At 37.9% G+C, this 27,894-nt stretch overlaps 1 protein-coding gene across 1 annotated transcript in view; it reads right to left on the reverse strand.

Annotated features, from left to right (window-relative positions):
* The window catches only part of LOC140340486 (probable pleckstrin homology domain-containing family N member 1), a 42,172-nt gene that overhangs the window by 10,384 nt on the left and 3,894 nt on the right, over nt 1-27,894 (reverse strand). The window contains exons 2-8 of the mRNA XM_072425734.1: nt 19,649-19,730; nt 12,041-12,097; nt 10,319-10,465; nt 8,491-8,577; nt 6,352-6,424; nt 5,782-5,924; nt 3,392-3,538 (exon numbers count right to left, since the gene is read on the reverse strand). Of these exons, the coding sequence (XP_072281835.1) occupies nt 3,392-3,538; nt 5,782-5,924; nt 6,352-6,424; nt 8,491-8,577; nt 10,319-10,465; nt 12,041-12,097; nt 19,649-19,730 (736 nt within the window). The remainder of the gene's footprint in view (nt 1-3,391; nt 3,539-5,781; nt 5,925-6,351; nt 6,425-8,490; nt 8,578-10,318; nt 10,466-12,040; nt 12,098-19,648; nt 19,731-27,894) is intronic.

Raw genomic sequence — 27,894 nt, forward strand, 5'->3', positions numbered from 1 at the left:
TGCTAAAACACAATGGGCCTGTTTTTTTAAAGCTCTGCAAGACTGGAGACGATAGACTTTCAAGGGTGAACCTGTGATCCAGCAAACGTGGAATGGATTATATAAAAATACAGGTAGTCCCCGTGATAAGGACATACGGATGACTCCTAGTAAGGAACAAGGCTTCCCTGCTCCCTAGTGTACAGGACAGAGGCTTGATGGAGGGGGGGGGGGGAGTTTTGCATGACTTGCAGAAGAAATCTTTTGCTAAACACAGCTGAGGTTGTGGAGATCTTAAGGACTGAGCTCTTCTGCTACATCTTGTAACTCTTTAATGATCAAGACAAACTCTGCAGTTGTTTCTTTTTGCATATAAAAAGCCCAACTTGCTCCAGAAGTTATATAATGTCTAGGCTCCATAAAGTTTTTTTGGATTTTATACAGTAACTGACACCTCACTATCTAATAATATGTTGAGACAAACATCTGTCCTAATTGCATTTAATAAAATAATGTACCTGTTCCGACTTACATACAAATTCAACTTAAGAACAAACCTACAGTCCTTATCTCGTATGTAACCCGGGGACTACCTGTAATTGGATATCAGATGTCAAATGTCTTCAGTCCTGGATCAGATCCATTCTGGATCATCCAGGTTACCCATGATAGTCTGACTTCTCCAGTCCTGCAGAGCTTCATTAAATCAGGCCTAATGTATATAGATATGAGTTTAAAGCTTACAAAGAAGTGCAGTACAGAGTATGCATTATAAGGAGCATAGAAGTATGTATTAAAAAGAAAATGCTGTTGAAAATTAATTGATTTACCCTATAGAATAAAAACATAAGTAAGTAAAGTTAAAAATGGGGCTAAAATAGAACAAAATCCTTTAGGGTGCAATTTTAATTTTTTCAACCATCACTTATTCTGTTTTCTCCTTCAAAACTGTCCCATTCAGAGCTCTTATCAATACATATAAAATGAAGACTCGTTCTGCCACCTAGTGGCCAATTATTAAAACAGCAGAGCAATCACAGTAGTAAATAATATATATTCTCCATATATATTAATATTATTATCCAGTATTTATACAGCACCAACATATTGCACAGCACTGTACAAAGTCTATTGTCATGTCACTTACTGTCCCTCAAGGGGGCTTACAATCTAATGTCCCAACTATAGTCATATGTCATTAAGTTAGTCTAAAGACAACTTTTTGATGGAAGCCGATTAACTGCATGTTTTTTGGAATGTGGGAGAAAAACAGAGTACCCTGAGGAAAACCACACAGACACATGTAGCCCCTGTAAGGCAGCAGATGTGTTTATGTCCTTTAAATACTTTAAGGTTAATGCTTTTAGCAATGTTATAATATTATATGAAGACACTGTGCCTAAACCACCGCTAGATGGCAGCATGGAGAGGGAACAAAAGAAAGAAGGAACCTGTTGCATGGAGAGAGGGGGCTGGGGGACCGTTTTGTAGGGGGGGGCAAGAAGTTTCTCAGGGAGAAAAGAGAGAGGGGAGAGACTCTCCAGTGGAGAACCAGCCCAGCCTGTGCACATTGATTAGGAGGGCAGCAAGAGGTAAGGCATTGATTCAAGTGGCAGCAGCAATGAAACTAGTGCATCTGCTGTGAGACTGAGAAACCCTTCAAAGTGGAACAGGTGGCTGTGGCCCTTCAGATAGGTACTGCTTGTTATATGAAGAATCTTTTCTTAACTGATAACAGCAGTCTTCTGCGTTCATCAAATTTCTGCTGGCCTATAGGAACTGGAGTGTCGGATATAACCTATTCCTGCCTTGGAACTCAATCCTGTTAGCTGTTTGCCTGCTGGTGGCTTTGATTCTTTTTTTTCCCTTTGCCCTTATCCTTACATTGACTTGTTGGAGGGAGAGGGATCGGTATATGTTCAGGTCAGAACTGGATTTATTTCCTCTTCCCTTTTTCCAAGGTGAACTGTTTGACTCATGAATGCTCTTTATTTTTTATTATGTTGTTCACCTCTTAAACCCCTTTATAAATAAATTCATTCCATTGGTGTATTGAGCCAGACCAGAGTAAGTGGCATAGTCCAGAGAACCGGAAATATCCAGCCCCTTCCTGGGGGAGGAAGTGCTACACACAGAACATAAAAAACCCTTGCTAAGGGTGCTGAGATTTGAACCTGTGAATTATTGTTGCAAAGAGTGCTAAACACAGAGCCACAGAGCAAACCATGCTGCACCAAGCTACTAAAAGTGGTGAAATCCTGGCCTAACAGGTGACTAAATATTAATAATTTATAAATACACCTCTGTAAAACCAGAGCTCTCACACATTCAGGGGTACCATTGACCACACCGACACAGGGCCCCTATTCCCCCACTAACACTGGGGCACAAAGAATAATATTATAATTAAACATATTTATATTGCACCAACATATTTTGCAGCACTGTACATTACATAGAGATTGCAAATGACAGATACAGACAGTGACAGAGGAGGAGGAGAGGACCTTACCCCAAAGAACTTTCACTCAATAATCTGTTAAACTGGTGATTTGAATCAGAAAAGTAGAAGGAAACGCAGAGCAGATAATCCCTACCTTACTCGTGTCAGACCACCTGCAGTATTTCAGTCAAGAGGTTCCCTCAGCTGACTCTTCCCCAGGGCCACCATTTATCAAAAACTGCCCTTAATGCAATGTATATTTGATGCAAGAAGAAAGCGTCAAATCTCCTTCACTTCCCTTCTAGCACTTAATGCGTCACTTTTTCGCACAGAACCCCTAGTCCCAATAATATTCAGTAACCCAAAACATCACACCAGAAATTGTATGAACTGCACATTATAGGGACATTATAGGACTTAGATGATTACAGATTATATTAAATTAATTTCATCATAATACGATGCAGAAATATGCTCTTCAGTTTTTTAAGCACAAGGTATATACTGAGGATGTGACCCTGACCTTTTTGTTAGGCCATAGGGAGTATGGCCCAAATCTAAGAATGTCCATTTACATGTTCCACAGGATCTAAAACTGTGGTTGCTAACCAGTGGTCTGCGGACCCGTGGCGGTCCATAAGAAAATTTTAGTGGTCTGCAGCTCTGGCTGGTGTGCCCCCCAGTGGGGTCAGGAGACAGACCCCACTGGAGGGTGCATCAGCCAGAGCCGCGGATCATGTTCCCCGTATAAACCCAACCCACTCATTCTCCCATCGCAGGATCAGGGTAGTGGGCAGGTTGTGTCTCTAGTTACTTCCCTTTTAGTGACACACGGCTCCCCGCGCATGTGCAGTTCGGATTTTGTGCATTTAGTGATCCGTAGGGCCGAAAAGGTTGTCGACCACTGATCTAGAATAACGCCTTTTACACAGATAAGATTAATCAATCATTTATATCACGGTGACCTACACCATCAATGGTATGAGCTGCTCTCACTGCAGACAGGTAGATAGCACTACCCATGTGTTGAATCGGTTTGCCTTCCCAATTCAGGATGGGGCAGGATGTCAGATACCTCGCTAGCTCCTTCTTCTTCCACAATTGGTCACATGGAACCTTGATAGAGGGACAAAAAGGATGATATTAGCTGCAATGCTTAAAACTTAATCTGCTTTAAAGGGGCTAATCAAAACTATTAGCATTATCAAAAAGACACGCCAGTACAAAATTAAATATGCATGGAAGTATAAAATTTTAAAAATAGCCATCACCTACTATTTATAAAGCACCAACGTATTATGCAGCGCTTCACTATTCTAATGTCCCTACCATAGTCATATACAGGTAGTCCCTGGGTTACATACAAGTTAGGGACTGTAGGTTTGTTCTTAAGTTGAATTTGTATGTAAGTCAGAACATGTACAATATTTTAAAAAATGCAATTAGGACAGATGTTTGTCTCAACGTATTATTAGACAGTGAGGAGTCAATTACTGTATAAAATCCTCACTGTGAGTTAATCACAAACAAAGCAAAAAGAAAAAAACTTTATGGAGCCTAGACATTCATTAACTTCTGGAGCAAGCGGTGCTTCAATATGCAAAAAGAAATAACTGTTTGTCTTAGCCATTAAAGAGTTACAAGATGTTACAGATCAGCTCAGCTCTTAAGATCACCCACAACCTCAGCTGTGTTTAGCAAAAGATTTCTCTTGCAAGTCATGCAAATCACCCCTCCCCCCTTTAAGCCTCCCTCCAGCACATGAGCAAGCACGGAATTCCCCGTGTGTATCTAAGAGTCGTCTGTATGTCTGCTGTCCTTGGGAATGTGGGAGGAAACCTGAGTACCCAGAGCAGACCCATGGAGAACATACAAACTCCATGCAGATAGTGTCCCTGGTCCAGATTCAAACCTGGGACCTATTGCTGCCAAGGCCAGACCTCTGAGACGACCATGCTGCCTGGTGTTGGGGTTGTGGTGGGGGGATGTAAATACTTTCAACTAATTCCAACAGTTCTTCAAAATTTTAGCTAAGAAGAAGTTTCAATTCTGTTTCTGGCAAAATGCATTGGTGATAGTTGTGGAGATTCTAAGAAATTTCTCCACTGTGACGTCAGTTTATTTTCCCAGCAGTCAAATTTGGTTAAATGTTTGCCAATAATCCCTATCGGGGACTAATAATATCAACTTTTGACGTCAGACTTTTGAGGTAATTTTGCCTTTGCTGTAATTTGAACTATTTTTGGTCTATGACTTTCAGTTTTAAAAAATTAAAAAAAAAAATGTCAAACCCCTGAACATGATATTGTCACCAACATTGCTGGGAAATCAAGAGGGCTTGTGGGAATATGCCCCAGAAGAAAGAAAAGAAGAGGACGGCAATCAGACAGGAAAGAAATGCTTACTGAAGAAGGGACACCGCCTGCCCCTTTCTGCAACAATGTCCTGCCTGATCCCAAATTTGGAAAGTAGAATTTTAGTTCAACTTTCTCCACTAGAGGTCTCTCATAGGCCATCCAATTCACTATATTGGTCCTGCATGAGCACAAGAAAATAGAAGCAACACAGTGGCAGGGTATACGATAGTATGGAAGGGGATCACAAGACATGGAAAAACAGCCATTAGAATGAGTCCCGAATACACCCAGCTGTATGATCTCTCATTGGTCAGGAACAGTTCTGATCTCTGACAATGCTGTTGTATACCCTGCTGCAGTAGAAATTACTGCAGCATTTTATTTATTCAGTGTGGACTATTTCTAAAGAGGTCAGTTTATTCTGGTGACTTTAAATACCGAGGGACCTTAGACTTTAATAAAGACAAACGACTATGGTAGGGACATTAGATTATGACCCCCTTTGAGGGACAGTTAGTGATATGACTATATACTTTGTAAAGCGCTGTGTAATATGTCTCCACTATATAAATACTGTGTAATAATAATAAAAGATACATTTGCACAGCTGCCTAATTCAAAAAGGGGGAGATTAGGTGGTAATATTTGTTTATTACCACTAGATGCCACCGTTGCTCTGAGGGGTGCCATGGGAAATGTCTATTCTTTAACTTTCAGTCACATTAAAGATTATTTCTTCACTTTACAGGTATTGGATAAACAAATGTGGCTTGGTTTATTAAAGATCTTCAAGGCTGAGAAATATAAACTGTCATGGGAGAACCTGGATGATACAGCAAACCTGGAATAAAATTCCTAAAATAATTTGCTAATATTTTGTAAATATTTTTAATCCTGGATCACCCAGATTCTCAAATGGCAGTCTACCTTCTCCAGTGTTGGAGAGCTTTAATAAATCAGGCCCATGATGTTTTGAAGATGGTGCAATATCTTTAAACTTACTAAATAAGACAAGATGCTAATTGAAGGAGAGGCTGGAGGGTAATGGCTGTTGGCTGCCTGGATGTGATCCTGCAGAGCTGAAATCCACAGACTCCTCTCACTGGAGCTGAGACAGGACACTTTCCTTGGCTCTATCATTGGACCTGCAAACAATATACCAAAATAATAATTCTACATCATCTTACTTACTTTATGGCCTGTCCAGAAGCTAATTGTGTTTACAAAAGAAATTAACAATATGAGCCATAGTGGCCATCAAACAGCATTCAGATTTCATTACATTGGTAATGTTTTTTACATTGGATTGGACTTTTGAGATGTCAAAGATTATTTCTAATTATAGCTGTTAAGTTCCTATATATTGCATACAGTTCTGTATATAAGGTGGAAGAATAAGAGCAATAGGACACCCCTGATTTAAGAACAATCTTTCTTGTCTCATGCTGGGCATAATTCTGTTCCATCTGGCCATAGCTAGAATTATCTCTATTTTATATAATCTTCAGGTACAGACCTTCTAGTTTAACGATTGCTAATACAGATATATCTAATAAAGGTTTAAATACTCACCACTGATTTCAATTGTATAGCCATTATCTCTTTGGTCACATAGCACACTCATTCCAGAGAGAGGCAAAAGTCCCTGTAAAGAAGACGCAAGCCTAATTATTATACAAGGTTTATATAGCGCCAACATTTTAGGCAGCGCTGTACATTAAATGAAGGTCGCAAATGACAGACAGTGACACAGAAGGGGGAGAGGACCCTGCTCTGAAGAGCTTACAATCTAGGAGGTGGGGAAGTATCCCACAATAGGAGGGGAGATATGTAGTGGTGGGAAGTAGTGACAGTTTTAGGAGACAGAGAAAGACAGGTAGGCTAGTTTAAAAAGATGGGTTTTGAGTGCTTTTTTAAATGACCAGAAAGTAGGAGCAAGCCGGATAGGATGGGGGAGACCATTCCAGAGAGTCAGGGCAGCTCTACAGAAGTCTTGGAGCCGTGTGTATGATGAGGTTATGAGTGAGGAAGTGATTAATAGGTCATTGGAGGAGCAGAGAGAGTGGTTGGGGAGTATTTTTCTATCAGGTCAGAAAGGTAAGTGGGACAAGAACTGTGGAGGGATTTAAAGGGAAAGCACAGGAGCTTGATTTTGATTCTAAGGTGAAATGGAAGCCAAGGAAGAGAACTACAAAGAATGATAAACCACCAGACATTCAATAGAACAGTTAAAACTCCAATTTTGTTATTAATATTAATAAATATTTTCCTGTATTAATATAACACTAACATATTACACAGCACTGTAAATTGAATAGGGGTTGCAATGACAGACAGATGACAGTGACACAGAAGGAGAGGACCCTGCCCAGAAAAGCTTACAATCTAAGAGACCCACAAATTCCAAATCCTTATTGTAGAGAATGATAAACCACCAGATATATTCAACTGAACAGCCTAAACTGCAGTAACCCACAAAAACCAGCATACATTTAGTGGTATTAGATCAGTAAAGGACTTATTTTATTTTATACCTAGTAGATTTATCTCTCTACTGATTTGAATCCAGTTTATTAGTGTCTGTTTACTTCTGTGGTTATTGCACCTTTAGTCTTTTAAACTTCTTGTAATGCCTTTCTGATCACAACTGTCAAGGGGCAATATTCCCACTTATAACCAATGCATTTTTCTCACTGGCCAATAATTAATTTTTAGCAGGGTTTCTCATAAATCTGAAAGCAATTTCCACTGGAGTAAAAATGCTGAGAAAAGCTTATCTAAAGTATTTGTATCATACACTCTTTTTTTAAGGTTGTTCATCTAAACTAGTAGCATTGTTATATCTCTTTCCTGTTAAGTTTGTTATTAAGATGTCAAGTGGGGTCAGCAAAAGGGTAAATAAGATGCATTTTCTAATTTATATATTGTAGCTACCGTATATACTTGAGTATAAACCAAGTTTTGTTTCCTTTGAGTGTCATGAATTTTGGTTTACACTTACACTAGTAGATGGCACTGGTGTCCTCATGTAAAATGTGTAACAACCTCTTTCCACTGTAGACAAGAGACAGAGTTTGGTACAAACTTTACACAGTGCCATCCACTGGTTGCCAGAAATGATCCATTGTGAGCAAATGTCTTATCATAACCAATTGAAAAGTACAAAATACTTTCACCTGTAAAAAGAAGGAAATAAAGGTATATAGACTGACCCCATGTAATTATTTTTTTTCCTGTATTGCCATTTCTATTAAATACTGTTTTAAATTTTAGCTTGATCCCATGTTATGCCTTGGGTTTATACTAGAGTCAAAGCATTTTCTGGTATTTTCAGGTACAATTGAGCACCTTCATTTGTATTTTGATTGGTTTATATTCGAGTACATGCGTAAATGCCCCAACAGTACTATTTATTTGGTGGTTCTAGATGTGTATCCAGAGGACCACTCAAACAGTGGATTGCTATATGGGCACATTTCATTCACCAAGATTTAATAAACCCCCAAAAACTATGGAATCCTATTTTTTATTATTAATATAACTCATTATTTTTACGTTTTATAAAAAATTACATAAAAAAGGGAGTGGACAAGTTTTTCTTCTTTATATTTTCATGTTCAGGCTTCATGGGCTTATAGGCAGTTATACCAAGTGCACCTCTTGCAGTTCTATGTCTTTATATAGTATATCTATAATTAAATTATGCTTTACCTGATACATAAATCGCCTCTCTTGGTGATCCATGGACAAAATGAGTAAGTGGAGAGGAAAGAGAACCATGAAGACCTCTGTCATTTCCTGTGGATTGTAATTGTAATGAAAACTTTTGTACATGATATAAAGAGGTTTTAATGGGAGTCAGTTTGTCAATTCATAACCAAAACAATTAGGGAGAAATGTAGGAGCTGTACCTATTGATTTAGTTCAAGCTCTGAATACGTCTTTCTCACCCTCACTCCAGCTTTTAGTGAATCATGACCTACAGCAAGCCTGAAGCCACTAAATCCAAATGCTCTATTGGGTATATCTGTCTGGTGAAGTTTTCATGTTACTTGAAGAGTAAAAGAAAAACAAATGAGTTACTATATATAAATATATATATATATATATATATATATATATATATATTATAGTGTGATATGACTACAAATTTCTTTTCCTCTTATGGAGACATGGAAAGATGTCATTAGGGTAACAAATCATTGACAAAGACTAAAATCTGGACACCCGGTGATATAAATACATGATTCAACAACACCAGTGAGTAAATCCTTGATTTTAGTCCAAAGAAAACATTGCATTTACCTAGTAGAAAAACATTTATTGAGCATTTATCTGTGACACTTCTGCTTTTTATCTCTTTATATGGAATAAATGAAGGTTTAAAATTGCCAGCACTGTGCATCTTTGTAATGCAAAACAATGTACAATTCTTAAGCAGGTTCTTGATAATCACTTCCTTTTAAAATGATATAGAGTGATTCTTTGGCACAGCATGCTTTATTAGTGGCTTATATGGGTATAATGGAGTGTTAGTCATGTGTGACCATATGGGTTGTCTCAGGAAGCCATTGTGTTACACCCAGCATTATCTGAAAATCTGAAAAAGTGAAATTTGTATTTTTTTTTCTTTTTGTCCCTCCAAAATGCTCAATATACCTAGTGACTTAGAAAATCCTAAAAGCCACTGGATCAGCATAAGACAGGAAACTAGCATTTTCATAAGAGGTCAGCAATAGCTGTACACATACAAATAATGAGTTTTTCTCAGTACACTTTTTTCCTGAACTCCATACAAATATAAAGGTTAGAAATGAATGCAACTCTGTACTCAATAATACATGATAAGAAGGTCAGTCCCTAAAGTAGTGATCAGACATTCAGCAAACATTTTCTGCATGTGAATCTTCCAATTGCATGTGTTAGAAATGACATGGTTCTGCAATGATCACCTGATAACATCTGGTGAAAATCACATTTACTGCTTTATAAATAGACTATAAATGTATTGTGATCAGGAATCATAAACTTGCAGTTCTTGTACAGAAATTCTGAACTGTAAGAGGAAGACAGTATGCTGAATTTAAGCACACTGATGGGAGGAGAGAACAGTTCAGCAGAGAGATAAGCTCCCTAGTCTACTGCTTCTCCCGACAATGTCCAATTAAAAGTTTGGGTAGGATCAGGATCACCAGGGCTCAGATGAAGTGAGTAGAATCTAGTGGCAGAAAAAATGGTACTGTGGGAAATCCCTGGATAAAGGGTAAAATTTAAGCAAAATCTGGTATTATTTTATCCATTAGGCAAATCTATTGTGTTGAGTTTTTTTTTGCCTATTTTTTGCTCTGCTTTAACTTCTCAGTAGTCAGAGGCTGCACCCAGATGTTCCATTGATTAGGTATTTTCACATGTACAGTGCAAAAGGTTGTGGATATGATAGTGTGTGTTATGCGCACTCTGCAGAAATGTGACAAAGTCACATGAGATCATTGTAAAGTTTTACTCCCTTTACCAGATAATATTCAGTATAGTTTATTACCTGCGTGTGACTTATTTGCATAACTGCTAAAGACGACATGGCCACATTTCCATAAGAATTGATTTCCCGTCCTTCCCAGCCTAGGATTGGCTCTATCATAATCATTTCATTTAGATTTTCCCGTGTTCGTCCCCAAAAAAGAATAGGCTGGAATAAAACAAGCAAATATTAAACAAAGGCTATGATTATTATATTTATGGTGTGGAATGTGAAGCAACAATTAAGCTACATACACACAGCAGATAATAGTGTACACTGGTCGCCTGACATTTCTCATTAATCTGTTGTGGCACCAATCAGTTTACTTCCATGGAGGTGAGCACAGCAGGGTGCTGCTCCCTCATCCTTCTTCCTCCTCTTATTACTATTAGCTTGTATTTATAAAGGAAATATTTTGGTTGTAGAGATGAGACCAGGGGTTTAAAGTGGCTTCTATATACAAATATGTAGTCAGAGTTACCAACTCCTATTAAATGTCATGGGGTTAAAGTAATCAAACTAGACAGCCAGATCCCTAATATAGTATAAAATAAAGAACATTTAAATATATTGGTTGTCTAACATCTGGTAGCCCGATGCGTTTCACCTTATGGCTTCTTCAGGGGGAAATGAAGGTGATGGACTGTGGATAACAGTAAAATAAAAACTTAAAGGTTAACGAGACAATGCATATAGTGATGGTATGCACTGATGGATTGTGTCTCGTGATTACATATATATAAATATTAAGATTTAAACCCTTGAATGTAAGGTTATTCAGATGAATAAAGTGTGTTCCCTTGTTGGTGAAGTTTTCTGTGTACACATAGCAGTAGTTGCCAGAGGCTGTATTGTATGACTGCCAGTCGTTTATGCAGAGAAGTGACAGCCAGAGGCAATAAGTGATTTGATCCACGCAAACACAGACATAACCTCCACACTTCATGCAAATAGTATCCTGGCTGAGACCTAGCGCTGCCCAGGCCACTGTGTAACCCCTCTCTCTATAGAACAGAACGGTGCTGTGTATAGAATTTTATAACCTGTTGTTAGTAGTGAATTTGATGTTCTTGCAACCAATGTTTGGGTGAAAATGCATAACACATTCTACATGCAATAGTATACAAGCATGGTCCATTTAACTGCAGCCATGGAGAAAATAGTTGCATAGTGGCTGCAGGAAATCAACAGCACTGAGATACAAAAAAGGATGACAAATAGTATCCTATTAAAAAATCAAAACATAACAGTGTTTTATGATACATATTATATAAGTGCATTAGCATACTTGGGTTAGGATTCACATGTGTTTTAAGACACCATTGCAAAGATTAAGATCCAGAGACCTGGAAGGAGTGCGACCTGCATTTTATTGCCTATTCAGAGTTCTGTGGCAAAGGAAGCTCAGTGAACATTTGTAAAGATGTACCCCATAAATGTGCATTGCTATACCCAAATGACTGCCCACATCCAACCCTAACAGCTATATAATTATATATACACTTATTGATTGGTTGGCTAGATCTGAATGATATACCCTGACCTAACCTTTCATAAATAAGACTGCACCTCTGTCAACATAAAAATCTCCCTAGACATTAGATGTGTTCTAATTAATAGCTGCATTTATCCAGACACTTACATGAATCTTCTATACTATTTATCACTTAGTAAATGTAAGTAATAATCATCATTGCAGGTTTGCTTTTATGGAATAGTATTATTTCTTATATTTTTTTTTACCTGCGATACAAATTGCGTATGTACTGTACAAGGATCCAGTTTTCCAGAAGTTAGAAGCTGCAGACACGAAAAAAGAAATATAAATATTAGTTATATTATGACATTTATGCATATTAGTATATAATATACAACTAAATACATTTCTTGGAATAAAAACTAAAAGGATTACTACTAAAAAAATGTAATGTTATAGTATAGTTTGTGGTCATACATTTGTTGGAAAGTCAGGATTGGAATGAAGGGATGTGAGGAGTGATAGGTAAAGGCTTGTATTACTGTGAAGGACAGGTAGCAGACAGTAAAGAGTTCATAGGTATTGGTTAGGAGTGGAATTGAGGTGATGTGAGAGATAGGAAGGGTTAAGGCAATAAAAGTGGGGGGAACAGGAAAGGGAGGTACAATTTTTGGTGGCGTTGGGGAAGAAAAAAGTTTCCAGCCCATTTGTAGGGGATAAAGTTCTCCCTACGTCACCCGAACAAGGCGTGTAATCGGTTGACGTAGGTTGGAAAAAAATCTTGCCAATTGGCAAATTTTTCTCTTCTCACGAAAAGGCTCCAAAAATGCTCAGGCGTGCGCAGAAGGAGCACCCAAAAGCTTTGCGCTGCCATTCATTCATCCGCCTAGGTGAACGAGAATTAGGGGGCAGTGCTTGCACTTAAAAAACACAGACAAACCGAATTTGTACATTACATAAAAGGGGTGTCTATCCTTTTATGTAAAGTGAATCACATTCACAGTCATTCACATGTTGGAGGTGTTCGCTCATTTTTAATATGTCATTATATACCTTTAGGCCCTGCCAAGAGCCACAAAACCAAAGACACTGGTACATATTTTAGTTACCCTACCACAGTACCTACCCACTACAGCATCTCAGGATTATCATAACCTGTTACTGGTATAGCTACATGCAACAAGCAATAGACTGAATATGAGAGACTGCCAACATAACATACATAGAAGAACAATTACAGCATTCACATTTACAATTACAGTAGGAGGCAGAAGAGTACATTCATTCAAATCTAAAACTAACACATGACGCCACAAATCACAGAAGGTAATCTTCATTGGGAGATTTTCTTTACAATGGAGGCAGGAAGGCCAAAGGGTTCTTAAATGAATACTCTAGGTGACATCTTGAAGTAACTATATATTTGTGTGTGTCTTTCTACAACAAGATAAGATACCCAACAATGATATCAATTCATAGACTAGCTTGGAGATACTGTTTAAGAGTAAAGCTACGTACACACTTCCAATTATTATCGTTGGAAAACGAACGACGAACGATCCTGCACGATATCTACGAACGATCGTATAGCACCGATCCTGCACATAGAGATAACGACACGATCGTTCGTAGATATTGTACACACAATAGATACGATCGTTTGAGCGATAGAGGAACTATGTGCACGACAGGAAAGTGAACGAACGTTCGTTCATTACGCATGCTCAGAACATGGATGATCAACGAACGATCGTACACACGAACGATGTTCAACGATCGTCGTCCAATCCGATCCGCCGGTCCGGTCGTTCGTTTCCAACGACTTTCCTCGTTCGTCGGCGTCGTTGGTTACTTTTTTAACGAACGATTTTTGCCCAATCGATCGTTCGTTTTGAACGATAAAAATTGGAAGTGTGTACGCACCTTAAATGTAGCCATTACATTAGGTTTTAGTTCTCAAGTTCCTGAAAATATTGTGGAAGTTAGGTAAGAAAGGTTCTCTCTCTTCCTAAATATAAATGCCAAGCTCTTATTGTCAAAGGCCAACAGCAGAAAAGGAGAGGGAGCAGCAGGGGTTTTACTTGGCAAACTTTTATTAACATAAAAAATACAGTGAATTTAAACAGATTCACAAACAAATAGATACAATTAGTATATAGTCCATCCCCATTTTTTCCAAGTGGGCTATAGGATATATATGCTTTACAAATATATATATTATATATACATTAGAACTAGTTGTCCAACCACAGTAAATGGTGGGATTTTAGACTTGTATACTATACAAAACTTCCTGTAATTCCTGTAACTTGGTTTAGCATACCTTCCCTAACCACAGGCAGGAATGGTTGTAAAATAGCGCAGACAATTGGTCTTGTGGCCCGACACGTTTCACCCAAAGGACGTCTGCTTTTTGCTCATCCAGCCTGGACCTTTGACATCCAGGTTTCTAGATTTCAGACATAGTATTTTCCTCTACCTTAGGTTACCTTCTTCCAATACTTTTTTTTAACTCACCAACCAGCAAGAACATTTCTACAACTTTATATTTTTGTTGTGAGTCTTATTTTCCCCTGAAAAAGCCCTTTGGGTGAAATGCATGGGACCACAGGACCAATTGTCTGGGCTATTCTTCAAGCTTTCTATTCTCCCTTGATTTTGAAGTCCTAATAATCAAAGAAAGCAGAGTATGTGCTGCAGAAAAGAATCTGGCATATTTTGGAGACCAACAATCACAGTTTTTATATTTTCTGACAGGGCACCAGACTCTGGGATAGAGGGGAAAGGATATAGTTTGGCCCACCTATCCCATCACAATACGTACAGGGTTTTCACAGTGGCCAGACCGGTTTGTCTTTTCATAAACCTATAATACTTCTCTATTATCTCCACATATTATATAGAGATGTCTTCAAGATGCAGGTTATTCTAATTTATCACTCAGAATAAATTACCCCAACAACAGTGTCCCTATGTTTGCTTTAGGGATATATCACAGTAGCAACTGTGTAGCAGCTACCAATCTCTCTGATTATATTCCCTGGAGATTTCTTCTGTCACCTGGATACACATTTGCTGCTGTAGTTGGCTGCATTGCCTAAAGACAGTTTTCATTACTGCTAGTCACTAGACGCTGTGTTGGATAATATTAGGAGCCATGAAGCTGGTTGTTCTATAACTAGTTAGTTTGCAAAATCAATTACTCAGAGACTCAGATATAAATTACTGGAGGTGCTGGCACACTAAACTTTCATTGCCTACAGTTTTATCTTATCTAACAACTCATTTAAATGCATGTGATGCGTTAATGCATGTGTGTTATGTTGTACATTAACATGCATTGGAGCCAAGTCATTTTCACATTACTCATTTTCGGCAATGTCACACACTTCTTCATCATGGAAATGAAAGTGCATTGGGGTGTCAATAAAAGACAGTGAAGTAAGTGAGAAGCTATTGATGCCTTACGATATGGTCACATTATTGGTAAAAAAAAAAATACAATGTTTACTGCTCCCAGTAACCTTTTGTCTACAGCTAGATGTCCAGGACGCTCAGCGTTTGTTGCCAGGATACCCGTGCGGTTGCCGAGAATGAACTTCTGCATGTCTGTGTGGGATTTATGGCATCCTGGCAGAGGTTGGACTAAGTTGTCATTATTCAAATCCAAGTCGAGTCCCAAGTCATTGAGTACGTTGTCATTATTCAAGTCCAAGTCGAGTCCCAAGTCATTGACATCAAGGCCCAAGTCAAGTCTCAAGTTACCAAGAATTCTTCCAAGTTGAGTCCTAAGTCAAGTCACTTCATTTATCAAGTCATTTGCAAGTCGTAGTTAGTCTGTTATAATGCCTTCCTTTCCGCATTCAGCTGACAGCTGAAGGGGACAGGGAGGAAGGCAGTGAGGCTTCTGTAACACCGCCTTCCTCCTCGCCCCCTTTAGCTGTAAGTGGAGAAAGACGTGGACTTGGAATGCAAGGAAGGCGAGGAGGAAGGTGGTCTTACAGAAGACTCCTTGCAAGTCACTGGACAAACCTCCAAGTAAAGTCACAAGTCGCTGGACAAAACCCCCAAGTTGAGTCTCAAGTCGTTTATCAGTTGACTTAAGTTGGACTCTAGTTCAAGTTGCGTGACTCGAGTTCCAACCTCTGCAACAAGGAAGAGAAGAAGGAGCAGTTGGAGGAAGATGGCGGTAGTCTGCGGTGTAATGAGTATAACGGTTTAGTTCCAATTTATATAAAAAATTTCTGAAAAAGGGCAAGGGGTACACATTCAGTGAGGGGTGGATACCTTATTAAATAGGGCTTCCAGATTCCCCACTTGCAAACCTCTACAACAGGGGTCAGTTTATGTGGATAAGGTTCTCTCCAATTGCCTTTGCACACATTTGTATAAGCTGTTTAAACATTTGCAATATTAATCAATCAAATCTATAGAGGCAGCAAACCTCCCTCACAACTGCCCCCGATGCTGCATCAAGCATCTAAAAAACCACAAAGTTTATCATTTCTTGGAATGTAAAATCGTTAAAAAACTGTAAGCTTTGAGTCGGAATGACAGCTGGGGGTGCAGCAGAAGCCATAGAGGTCAGCAAGCCCCAAACTACCTCCCTACAAGAATGACACACTCTCACCACACATTTTTCTGTTACTTTGTGACACTGAAATTGTTCTGCTTCAACCATTTCTCAGTCCCATTTTTTTAGTCTCATCTCTGAGTACCCTGAATTTTCCTACTGTAACCATCTATTGTGGCAAAGTCTTTCAAAACTCTAAAACGTTTTTGTTAATTCTGCTCCATATTTGTGCTAATAAAATTGTGTATTTGCTAAGACAGTCGCAGGGAAACTAAAAAAAAGGAAGTTATTCATAAAGGTTAAACTTCAGACAGCTTAGATAAATATTTGTAAGCTTCTCTGTTTACTTGTAGTACAGCCAATAATTCAGTTGCAACAAAAAGAAAATGCCTCCATTTGACTTGTTTGCAGAGGTATTCGTTGTATGGAACTCTATATACACTGTTCAGGAAATTTAAGGAAATCACATCAGCTCAGTGACCAAGATGTAATCTGAAACTATGTATTGCTTTAGATTGTGTAATTGTTACAAACAAAATAATGACATAGGAATGGTCAGTGGAAACCAACATGAGGGCTGGATTCACAAAACAATGAAAATCAAAGTAAAAAACTGAAATCACAGAATTATCAAACTTGCAATAATTTTAATACAACACTTAATAATTTGGCTCAGTAGTGTGTATGGCCTCAATGTGCCTGTATGTAGTCCTGACAATATCTGGGCATGTTTCTGAACAGTGGATGGTGCCCTTGGGCATCTGCTTCCAGACGTGGATCAGTGGCCTCCTGGACAGCTTGGGGCACTACTTGGCTAGTTAATGCAATCAATGCCTTTATTATAGAGGAACTTCCTATACACCCTGGCCAAATGTAGCTGGGCCTTGTCCTTCACTAGGAGCAACTCCAGTCCCACTTCATCAGGTAAGGTCTAACAATGGGTTTGGAAATCTCATCCTGCTATCTAACCATAAATTATGTTTCTTGACCTTTATAACATTGGAGAACCCTTGTCACCCAAAAAGATCACTGATGTCACTTAAACTGACCTGAAAAGAACAAATTGCTTGATGTTCAAGGAATCCCTAGCATGGGCTTTATGAACCTTAGGGTTCCATGAAACCCTGGATGATAAATACTGAGCTGCTGTGTGGAGGTCTGTGCAACACTTAAAGTGTATTCCCCATTAAACCATTGCTAACTCACTGCCAAACAAGTCATGCTGGATGATATTACAAGAGCATTATGTTCACACTGGTGTCCCAGACTCTTTCACATCTGTAACTTGTGCTCCGTGTGAATCTGCTCTCAAAGAATGGGGTGCTGAGGTAAACCTAGTGATGGCAAAAGTGTGATGTTCTCTAGCAAATGGCAGTTAAGCTGCTTGGTGCCAGGCTGTGAAGAGTGGTCCAACAACAGGACATCAGGCCCACATGTCACCCTCATAGATTCTGTTTTGGACAGTGTGGTCAGAAACATGCACACAAGTAACCAGTTGGAGGTCATTTTGTAGAGCTCTCTGTTCCTCCTGTTCCTCTTCGCACAAAGATGCAGATACCAGTCCTGCTGATTGGTTGTTGCTCTTTTATAGATCTGTCCTTGTGTAAGGGACTGTTTTCTGGTAACTCATTCACTCTCTTGAGACTGTGCTGGCAGAAACAGCGAACCTTAATTCGTATGGATGTGTCATCCTGAAGGATCTGGACAACCTGAGTGGGCTACAGGAACCATCTCATGCTAATGAACAATGTCAGTAGTGACAAGGGCACTGGCAGGATGTAAGACTGATCAGTATAAGGGGGGATAGTTAGTAGTAAAACCATTCCTTCCTTGGAGGTTGGCTTGCTGTTGTCCAGATAAACCTGATTCACAATCACTTACCCCTTCTAATTGGAGCCCTTCACAACCAGACCACCACTGATGCATTTTGCCTCACCCTGGGGCTAAATCATTGAGGCACTGAGGACACAACTATTTAGTTGTTTTATTCCAGCTCACCATACCAAAAATATTGTGTTGTGGACCTAAATAATAAATATGTATGTATTCGTAAAAGTTGCTTCAAAGGAACAAGAAATTGATAATTATTTTTACAAAATTATTGCAATGTGCAGGCCAAAATAATGTGAAGTATTTGAGGTTAAAACGCGTATTTCCCTGCTCATAAATAATAAAGGTAAAGAAAAGGTTGATTTCCTGTAAAGGTCTTCAGGTCAGGAAACAGTCTTTCCCCATGTGGAATGCATGTTTCTATTCATCGAGATCTGCAACAACTGGGAGTTTAGCGACAACAGTTTAGTATCTCAAACGCCTGCATTGCTTTACCTATTCCCTAAACACAGCTCCGGTGTCTGCAATAATGGTCTTACAAGTGACCCTGCGAATTGTAATATTGCCCCTGTGAACAATCTCGGATTCAAAAAAATACACTTCAGTACAAGATAAAAGACACACAACCTTTAATCCTTATACCAGGGTGAAATTGATGTTTTAAAAGCATCTTTGATGTTAAACAAACTGAAAAAATTATTGATTATCTAGCAAAACATTTATTTGTAACCACAAATATTTGTACAAATACTTAAATACAACAGTAATAAACAGAAAGGTGGAAGTGAACCAAATTCTAGTGGCTATAATTTATTCCCTGTTATATTGGTGATTTATCAGATAAAGTTTCCTATTTATGAGTGATAGAACTAAATAGGAAATGATCATATGTAGAGGTAAAACTTTCATTTGCCATCAGGTTTAAATCTTGGTAGGTGGATAAGAAGGCAGCAAGATTTTGGAGAAGGAAATGGGATCATATTTTGATGTAAGAGGAGGCAGGCATATGAGTGGTCTGATATGCTGCTAATGAATATTAGCAGAATGGATTTTACGAAAAAGTAGTGGTATCACATTGAAGAAGAAGGGTGAATGTCACAGTGGAGTATAATTGCCATGATGGAAGATGGACATCAGTTAATGGTGGTAGGAAAAGGGTGACTAGGGATGGAATTGTGCAAGCATTGGGTTCTGATTGTGGTAGGAGGGGGACAGTGGTATCAAACCAAAATAGAGGTGAAGTTATCACCAGGACTAAAAGAGAAGAAGAAATTGTGGTATCAGATTGGAGATGGGAGAGAAGAGGACTTATTAGAAATGGATCATGTCAAGTAGGTGGCAGCTGAAAGATGAAGAGAGGAAGCAGATAGTTCTGATTTTGATGAGGAGGTGACATCTGGATTTAGTTATGATGGAGGGAAGTAGAAGCCACAGAACTAAACCCAGGCTCATGACAATTTAAGACACTTACCGCTCCTGCCAATTCTTTTGGAATACAGCATGATCCTCCATTTGGAGAATGAGTACAGTGAGAAGCAACCGTTGACTGTTTTCTGCACAGAAAAAAAAATATGTTATTTCTGCACATCCTTTTTAGAGATTTTAAGTAAATCCAGAATTTTTTAACAGTGCAAAACTATGTTTGAAAGGCATTGTCAAACATTGTGAAAACCTTGATTTTGTGATCACAAATGTACATAGGTGCAGCCATATTTGATACCTATATATCTACATTTGCAGTACTACAGTGTTATTGCCAGACCTGAACCTTGAGCTGTGTGGGTCTTTGCCCTTGTGAGCTGAGTTGCAGGAGCCAATAGTTTGAAAAGGTGGAAAACCCGACCCCCCCCCCCCTTTTTTTTTATGGCGTTGCTACATGTCCCGCATGGTGGTTCTTACTCCAGCATCCCATGCTTTCTCTTTGACTATAGCTTGGTCTTCAGCAACTCAATCCAAGCACATTTGCTCATCCTTAAAGCATTACACAGCTCAACAAAAAAAAAATGTTTTCACTTGCCAAGGATTTTTTAAATATATTTAGTGTATTTCAGGTCTGCTAAATCCAGAAATGACATCAGTTTCACTGAATTGGCTCTAGTTCTTGTGATACAGGAATCATTAAAGCATTACACAGCTCAACAAAAAAAAAATGTTTTCACTTGCCAAGGATTTTTTAAATATATTTAGTGTATTTCAGGTCTGCTAAATCCAGAAATGACATCAGTTTCACTGAATTGGCTCTAGTTCTTGTGATACAGGAATCGGAATGGATGATTTTACCAACAACAAATGGTAATACAGCATATTATTATCAATCTTTATATACACCAATGTTTTGCATTTTATATATTAACTGTAGCATTATTTTCATGAAACTTTCATTTGCCTTTTTTTTTATTCAATCTTTTCCTTACAGAAATATAAGTTCTTCAAGAAGAAGTTGTTTAACTTACCCTAATCTTTTTTGCTACATTTGTGGTGAATATTCTCAGCAAAAACAGAGAAGAACCATTACAGAATTTGTGAAACAAGCATATCTTGCATATTTTGGTATTTGGGGGACCAAGATAAGTATTGGGCGCCCCATATGGTATGCAAAACTTGTGTAGAGTGTCTACGTCAGTGGAAAAATGGAAAACTGAAAAGTTTGAAATTTGGTGTACCTATGTTTATGATCGTTATTTTTGTGCTGTAAATGTTAAAGTTTTCAATGGTTACAAGAAAAACAAGTGGGAGTACCCTGATTTGGAACCAGCAAGACGACTTGTGTCACATGATGCTGATGTTCTCATACCAGTGTTCAGTACACTCCCTGATATTCCTGTACCCGACATGGAAGATATACAGGGTTTGTAATGTAATCCAGGAGTTAGCAGTGGAAGTGAATATTAAGAAGTATTTCATCAAACCAGAAGTTCTCCCCAAAAGAACTCAGTGGTTTAATACGTGACCTAAGTCTGTCAAAACAAGCATCTGAACTTTTAGCATCCAGGCTAAAAGAAAAGAACTGTCTGGGACTGGAACCTAAAATTCCGGGTTATAGGACAAGAGAGGTTACACTCCTACCATATTTTTTCACTGAAGATGGAGACTTTGTGTACTGTTGTAACATCCCTGGACTACTAGCCCATATGGGAGTTCCAGAATACCGAGCAGAAGACTGGTGGCTTTTCATAGAAAGTTCCACCCCAAGTTTGAAATCTGTTTTACTGCATGATGGCAACTGCTATGCATCAATTCCAATTGGTCACTCAACAAAACTTAAAAAAAAGAATATGAAAATATCAAAATGGTCTTACAAAAGCTTTGCTATCATGAACACCAATGGTCCATATGTGTCGATTTAAAAATTGTGAACTTCCTACTTGGACAGCAAAGTGGATACATAAAGTACCCATGTTTCATCTTCTTGTGGGATAGTAGAGCAAAGCAGGATCACTGGAAATAAGTGACATGGCCTCCAAGGGAAAACATGAAAAAAAATGCAGCGATTATCATTAATGAGCCAGTGGTTGACAAAGTGAAAATATTTCTCCCTCCACAAAAAGTTGGGATTAATGAAGCAATTTGTTAGAGCTCTGAACAAGGACAATGATTGCTTCAAATACATTTGTGGATTCTTCCCTGGATTGAGTACTGAAAAATTAAAAGCAGGAATCTTTGATGGACCCCAGATTCAGAAACTGATAACGGATTCAAAATTCACAAGTTACATGATTGATACTGAAGCTTCCGCCTGGCACAGCTATATCATGGTTGTCAAGAACTTCTTGGGTAACCATAAAGCACAAAATTATGAAGAACTGGTACAAAACTTGCTCTTAAACTTTTAAAATGTGGGTGCTTCTATGAGCATAAAGGTACAGTATATCTATAGCCATTTGTAAAAAATTTCCAGAAAACCTTGGTGATTTCAGTGAGGAACAAGGGGAGAGGTTCCATCAAGATATAAAGGTGATGGAAGGAAGGTAACAGGGCAGATGGGATAGACACATGATGGCAGACTACTGCTGGAGCCTTCAACGTGATTGTCCTGATCATCAGCATGAAAGGAAATCCTACAAACAGATTTTTTCAATTACTTCTTTGTGATTAGTTCTGTAATCATACTGAATATAGAATATATTGACATTAAGTATTTAAAAAAAGTAATTTTATATATGTAGGCATATCTAGTTTTTTTGCTTAATTTTCATGTTTCATTAGTTTTCTATGAGGTTATTATTGAGGTCATTATTTCAAAAACTAGAGCCAATCTTGCAAAACCAATACCATATTTGGCATATCTGTGCATCAAACATAACCTAAAATGACTTTAATCTGTTTGGCAAGAAAATGTTTGTTGACCAGTGATGGTTTGTTAACCTAGAAGATGGTTAGGTGGGAATGCCCTAAGAGTGGAAGAGGTACAGTCCCACATGAAGAGTAATCCTTGACCTAGAATATGATGACACTTATGAATGAAATGTTTGTAATGCTAGCTTGCAATTCAGCTATGAAAGTTGTAAGATTTTTGGGAAGGTATCCTATTTACCATTTTTTTTTACTAAATTTGGATTCCCTTTGTTGCTTTTATAATATGTTTATCATGTTTTATGTAAAAGACAACTAATGATTTATAAATTGTTCTTATTTATCCTATTTATAAATTGTGATTTGTTAATCATTCTTATGTATGGTAAAGAAAATCTAGGTTATTAAAAATGAATCCCTTTAAAAAAAGAACAACTGAATTATTCTTCTGACCTTGCCCTAGAGATGAGCTTACGTTGAATGATAAAACTACAGCATGTTAAAACTCTTATTGTATATCATTATCCCAAGGCATATATCACCTATGTGTTGGAGTTTTTTGTTTTCAGAGATAGAGACTTACTTAAACAATGTTATTATCCAAGCATTAACACAAATATACTCATATGATCAGTACTGCTACACAAATGTCATGCTTAATCTTAAAGTAAATAATCTCTGGATTTAGACACAGCTAATACCCCAAACTGCCCAAAGCTGAGAAATATTGTTGAAACTAGTGGTTTTGCATTCTCATAAAATTCAGTGAAAAGACACTTAGATATTGACCTATTCTTGTACAAAGGAAAATTCTCATCATATGGTAATGAGTAGATGGAAAAATCTGATGACTTCTGGTTTACAGATAAAAGCAGAACTGATAAAATGACCAAACATTTAAAATGTATCACAAGCGCACTCTGTATCTTTTTCTTTGTGAAAGAACATTGAAACATAGAGGGGACACTTTGGGTCAATGCTATTTATTTAAAGTGTACGTCCATTTAGAATGCAAAAATTGCCCATATAAAGGTAAATGCTCTCTATTATTGAGTAGCTGAGTGGCATCTCTAGGGTCATTTTCTCTATTAGTATTTATATTTGTTGATCTTACCAATAAATGTTCCTTGACAGTGCTATAATGCCTCCTCCATCACCCTAATGTAGTCGCTGAGGAACAAGTGTTTGGTCACACTTATTCCCTTAGTGCTGAGGCCAACCCTAGCCCACCATGCCTTTCTTGTGCTTATTGTCCCTACAATGCAAAGAAGGGTAAGAAAATGTTGATGGTAATGTCCTCTCCTTCAGCTGAGGCACTTGAAATGATGCTGCAGCACCACAAGACCTAACCCAGAACTGGAGCCTTTCTGCGGAGGTAGACCCTGCAGTGTATAATAAAATATAATGTCCCTAGAGGTCTATGGGTTATGTAAAAAAGGCAAAGTGTAAAGGTTGCCGGCCTTGTGCCTCAACAAAGTACCTAATTGGAAAACATGAAAATCTTCTATTTCGATCCACTTGATTTAATCCTTTAATAACTGGTCTCCAATCCAAGTGCATTAACCAGTTAGTGACAAGTCTCCATTGTGTGCATGAATTCCTAAGTGTCAGATGCCCAGTTACATGAATTGACCTCTTCATGAAAATGAAGTATGGGCACCATTCCCTCATATAACAACCACTAAAATATGTATTTTAAACCTGTGATGTACACACGACCTTCTGTTTTAGAAAAGCAGTGCTCTATTTTATATAACTTTAGCTTAGGGCCCTTGATTGCTTTTGTCACCAAAGACAGACCAGCCATGCAATCTTGTTCATGCACTCTCTTGTGTCTCTTCAACATTGTTTTTATACTCATTAGACACATTCTGCCACTTCATGTAGTAAATTGCATCCATGGATTTGTGCAACCCATTGTGTTACATCTGTACTGTAACAGATTACATGTGTACAACAAATGTATCTGTCTGTATGTAAGATAATATTGAACAATATGCCATGCAACTTGTAAAATAGTCACTTTTTACCAACTTTCAGAACATTCTACACAAACTACATAACCATTCAATTTCCTAAAAGCTATCAGCATATTCCCGGAAATGTTAGCAACATACTGCACCCCACTGCATTCTTCCCCCCAGATTGGTGAACAAAACTTGAAATTCCCCCTGCTATTTCCTATATAGAAAACCCCAACCAACCAAATGAATTATATATCATTATTACATATCATTATTACATTAACACACACACCTTGTATTTCTTTATAACACCTATAAAGTTCATTTATTCACATTTTTTATCTCCACTTTGAAATAGCATACAACTTTATGCTGTTGTGGCTCCTCTTCCTGTACAACACCACCAATGGTGGCAGAGTGGTGGACTCCTTGAAGAAGACTGATTGCAGATGTAAATTGGGTGTACAAATTAATGTTGATGTAAACCACAGAACACTGCACGTCATTTCTTGATAACGTACATATATCTCCTATGAAGACCAAACTGTTTGGTCATATTTTGAGTAAGCTTTTGAGGCCATAGCTGTGCCCAAGTTAAAATAGTTAATTGTTTAAGCTCACTACCAAATATTTATTTTAGTTTTGGTTGGCTCCCAAGCTGGTTGAGTTATCTATCCCCTTTCATAGGTGAAGAGAAAACCCTATCATCAGGGGGGTCTACATTTGAGCTCTAAGTCTTTATTAGGGACCTACTCCTCCCAGTGGATTGTTTGACTGAAGAAGGCAGGAACAGAATAACCATTTAGGCTGTGGAGTAGAAGAGAGTAAGTGGTTTTACCATACAGATGGAAATGGGAAAGAAAGATGCAAGAGGGTCCCACATAACAAAGAAGAGGGAATAAAGGGATCATTAATGGAAAAGTTATAGAGGGTATAACAGGGGGCCCCTATGTAAATAAGATGGGTGTAAAAACGTATTGAGAACTTATTAGGTAAAAATGAATAAAATAAGTCAAATCCTCCCAGCAAAGTCAGTATTTTACTATTTTTTCAGTTGTCTGCAACTTGAGACGCAATCACTAGGAGGGAGCTAAGGTAGAGCCCCAGGGGATAGCAGAATAATTTAAATGTAACAGCAGTGATTCTGTTTAAAGAGCCATTGCAGCACTTCTGTTGTTGTTGTGTAATGAAAAAAAATGTTTTTTTTTTTAAACAAAGGGGCAAAAGGGTAGTTACATGAGCTCATCAACAAAGGAACTCATTCAGCCATTTAAAGTAACTAGGGAGAACATGTGTTTGCATTTCAACTACATAAAGACCAGGAAAGACAACAGAGCCTTTATTTTAAAGCCTGAATCCAGTGTTATACAGGCTCCTCTCTGGGATTGAAATTGCCTACTTGGATTTCACTCCACACAGTCAGGTTCTTACATTGTGCATTAGAAACTGCAACAAGTCAGACAGAGACTTCCTCTTTGATGTATTACTTGCCCAGGATTATTTGTTGCTTTTCTCCCCAGCCTTACTGACCTTGACTCTTATCTTTCACTCATTGGATTTGATTTATTTTGTTCATAGAGATTCAGCATCACATTTGTGCATTACTTGAGGATGCAAATGCAAAAATATTAGCAGTTGAAAGTTCAACTTTATATCAGACCTATCACCACATTCTTTACTTGCTATAAAAGGGTAAATAACCCTTTTATATAAAATAAAAAATGTGTTTGTTTTTTTCCTAAATAATAAAAAAAGAAGAGGCCACTCCTCTTCTGTCCTTACCACTGCAGAGTCATGTATCCCAGGAGGCTTTGAGCTGTGCATATTGGGCTTTTCTTGTGCTATAAAAAAAGTGTGCCAATATCTTTTATTTATATCTACAGGAGGTAATGTCACGCATTCTCGTTCCTTCGTAGTGCAAGATCGGGTGATGTAAGCAGAAGCAGGAAGAAGATGGTGGCAACCACTGGTTCCTCCACATTCAAGTGAAGAAAGAATCCAGGATGGCACAGAACTAACTGAATGCCAGTTGAGGAGGGATTGAGGGCTCTGCAAAAGTAAAGGTAAGTGTAATTTTTTTAATGAAAGTTCGGCTTTCGTTTACCTGGGAAATATAGTATCTACTGCAAATAAATGCATATGAGTTAGAAATGTGTTTTCAAACTTTTTGAAGATTAAATATTTTTGGAGAGGGCTCTGTACAAATGCCAAATACAAACATCTCCAGGTTACCATAAATCCAAGTAGTGACGTTTGGGTTTCTTACATATACCGTAGGAAAACTTTTGGTTACTTAAAAAAAAGACTATGGGATTTAAAAACAAAACTTCTTCCAACTATTGTGCATCTAAAAACCCTCGTAATAAAGTAAAAAAAAAATCACATCAGTTTTGTTTTTATGGGAAATGGTGCTTAAGCAGTTAAAAAAGAAAAATGTAATGTTCCCACTTCTGCGATGTGCTTCTGCTAAACTCTACCAATAATATCATTTTTACTTGGCACACTAATAATATAAAGCTCACTGTACATATGTTAAAATATATAGCCCATTAATAAAGGGTGTCATAGGAATGAGCACTGGTAGTATGACATATTAAACAAAAGCACATGTGCTAACATAACCAACCTCATGATGCTTAGTGGCATACCATACAACATTCCTTAATTTGCCTCAGCCAGAGCTTTCCAAAAGTAAGTGGAATGTGTCAAAAAGGTGTCAAAGAAGCAAGAGTTAACACATATATGCTTTTATTTTTAAAAAATCTAGAATATTTGCAGTATTGAAGAATCCGAGATCATAGAAGCACATCCATGAGTGACATCACTGGGTATTTGTGTCAGCATTGGAAGGAATCTTTAACATGCGATTTATTAGATAGAAGGCATCATTGTAGGAACAGACTATGGGTGGGATGGTGGCTCAGTGGCAAGCAGCACAAGGGTCCCAGGTGTGAATCTTAGCCAGAACAATATCTGAATGTACTTACAGTATGTTCACCTCATGCTTGTGTGGGTTACCTCTCAAATTTTTGTATCCACAGATTCAAAAAACAATGGTAGGTTAATCGTCTTTCCCTAAAATTGTCATTAGACTGTTTTAATTGCATATGGTTATGGTAGGGATTGTGGACCCCTACGAGAAATTATTATGACTAATGACTTTGTGCTTGTAAAATAGGTCATCACTATACAAATAAAAGATAATAATAATTTATACAAGATAATAATATTATTAGAATTCTCAAAAGAAATACCATGCAGAGGGTCTCTACTTCATACATGCAATTCTAATGGTTCCTATCTAGGACTGAGAAACTAGTTTAGAAACTTGTCAAAATGTGGTAGTGTTGTGTAAATAGTGTACAGTTTGCATCATGAAAATTTGCTAAAATGAGACAAGCACATATCACTCTTACAAAATTTTATCTACTCCACAAGTGACTCATCTCTATACATGAAA

Source organism: Pyxicephalus adspersus, chromosome 11, assembly GCF_032062135.1.
Source record: "Pyxicephalus adspersus chromosome 11, UCB_Pads_2.0, whole genome shotgun sequence".
NCBI lineage: Eukaryota > Metazoa > Chordata > Amphibia > Anura > Pyxicephalidae > Pyxicephalus > Pyxicephalus adspersus.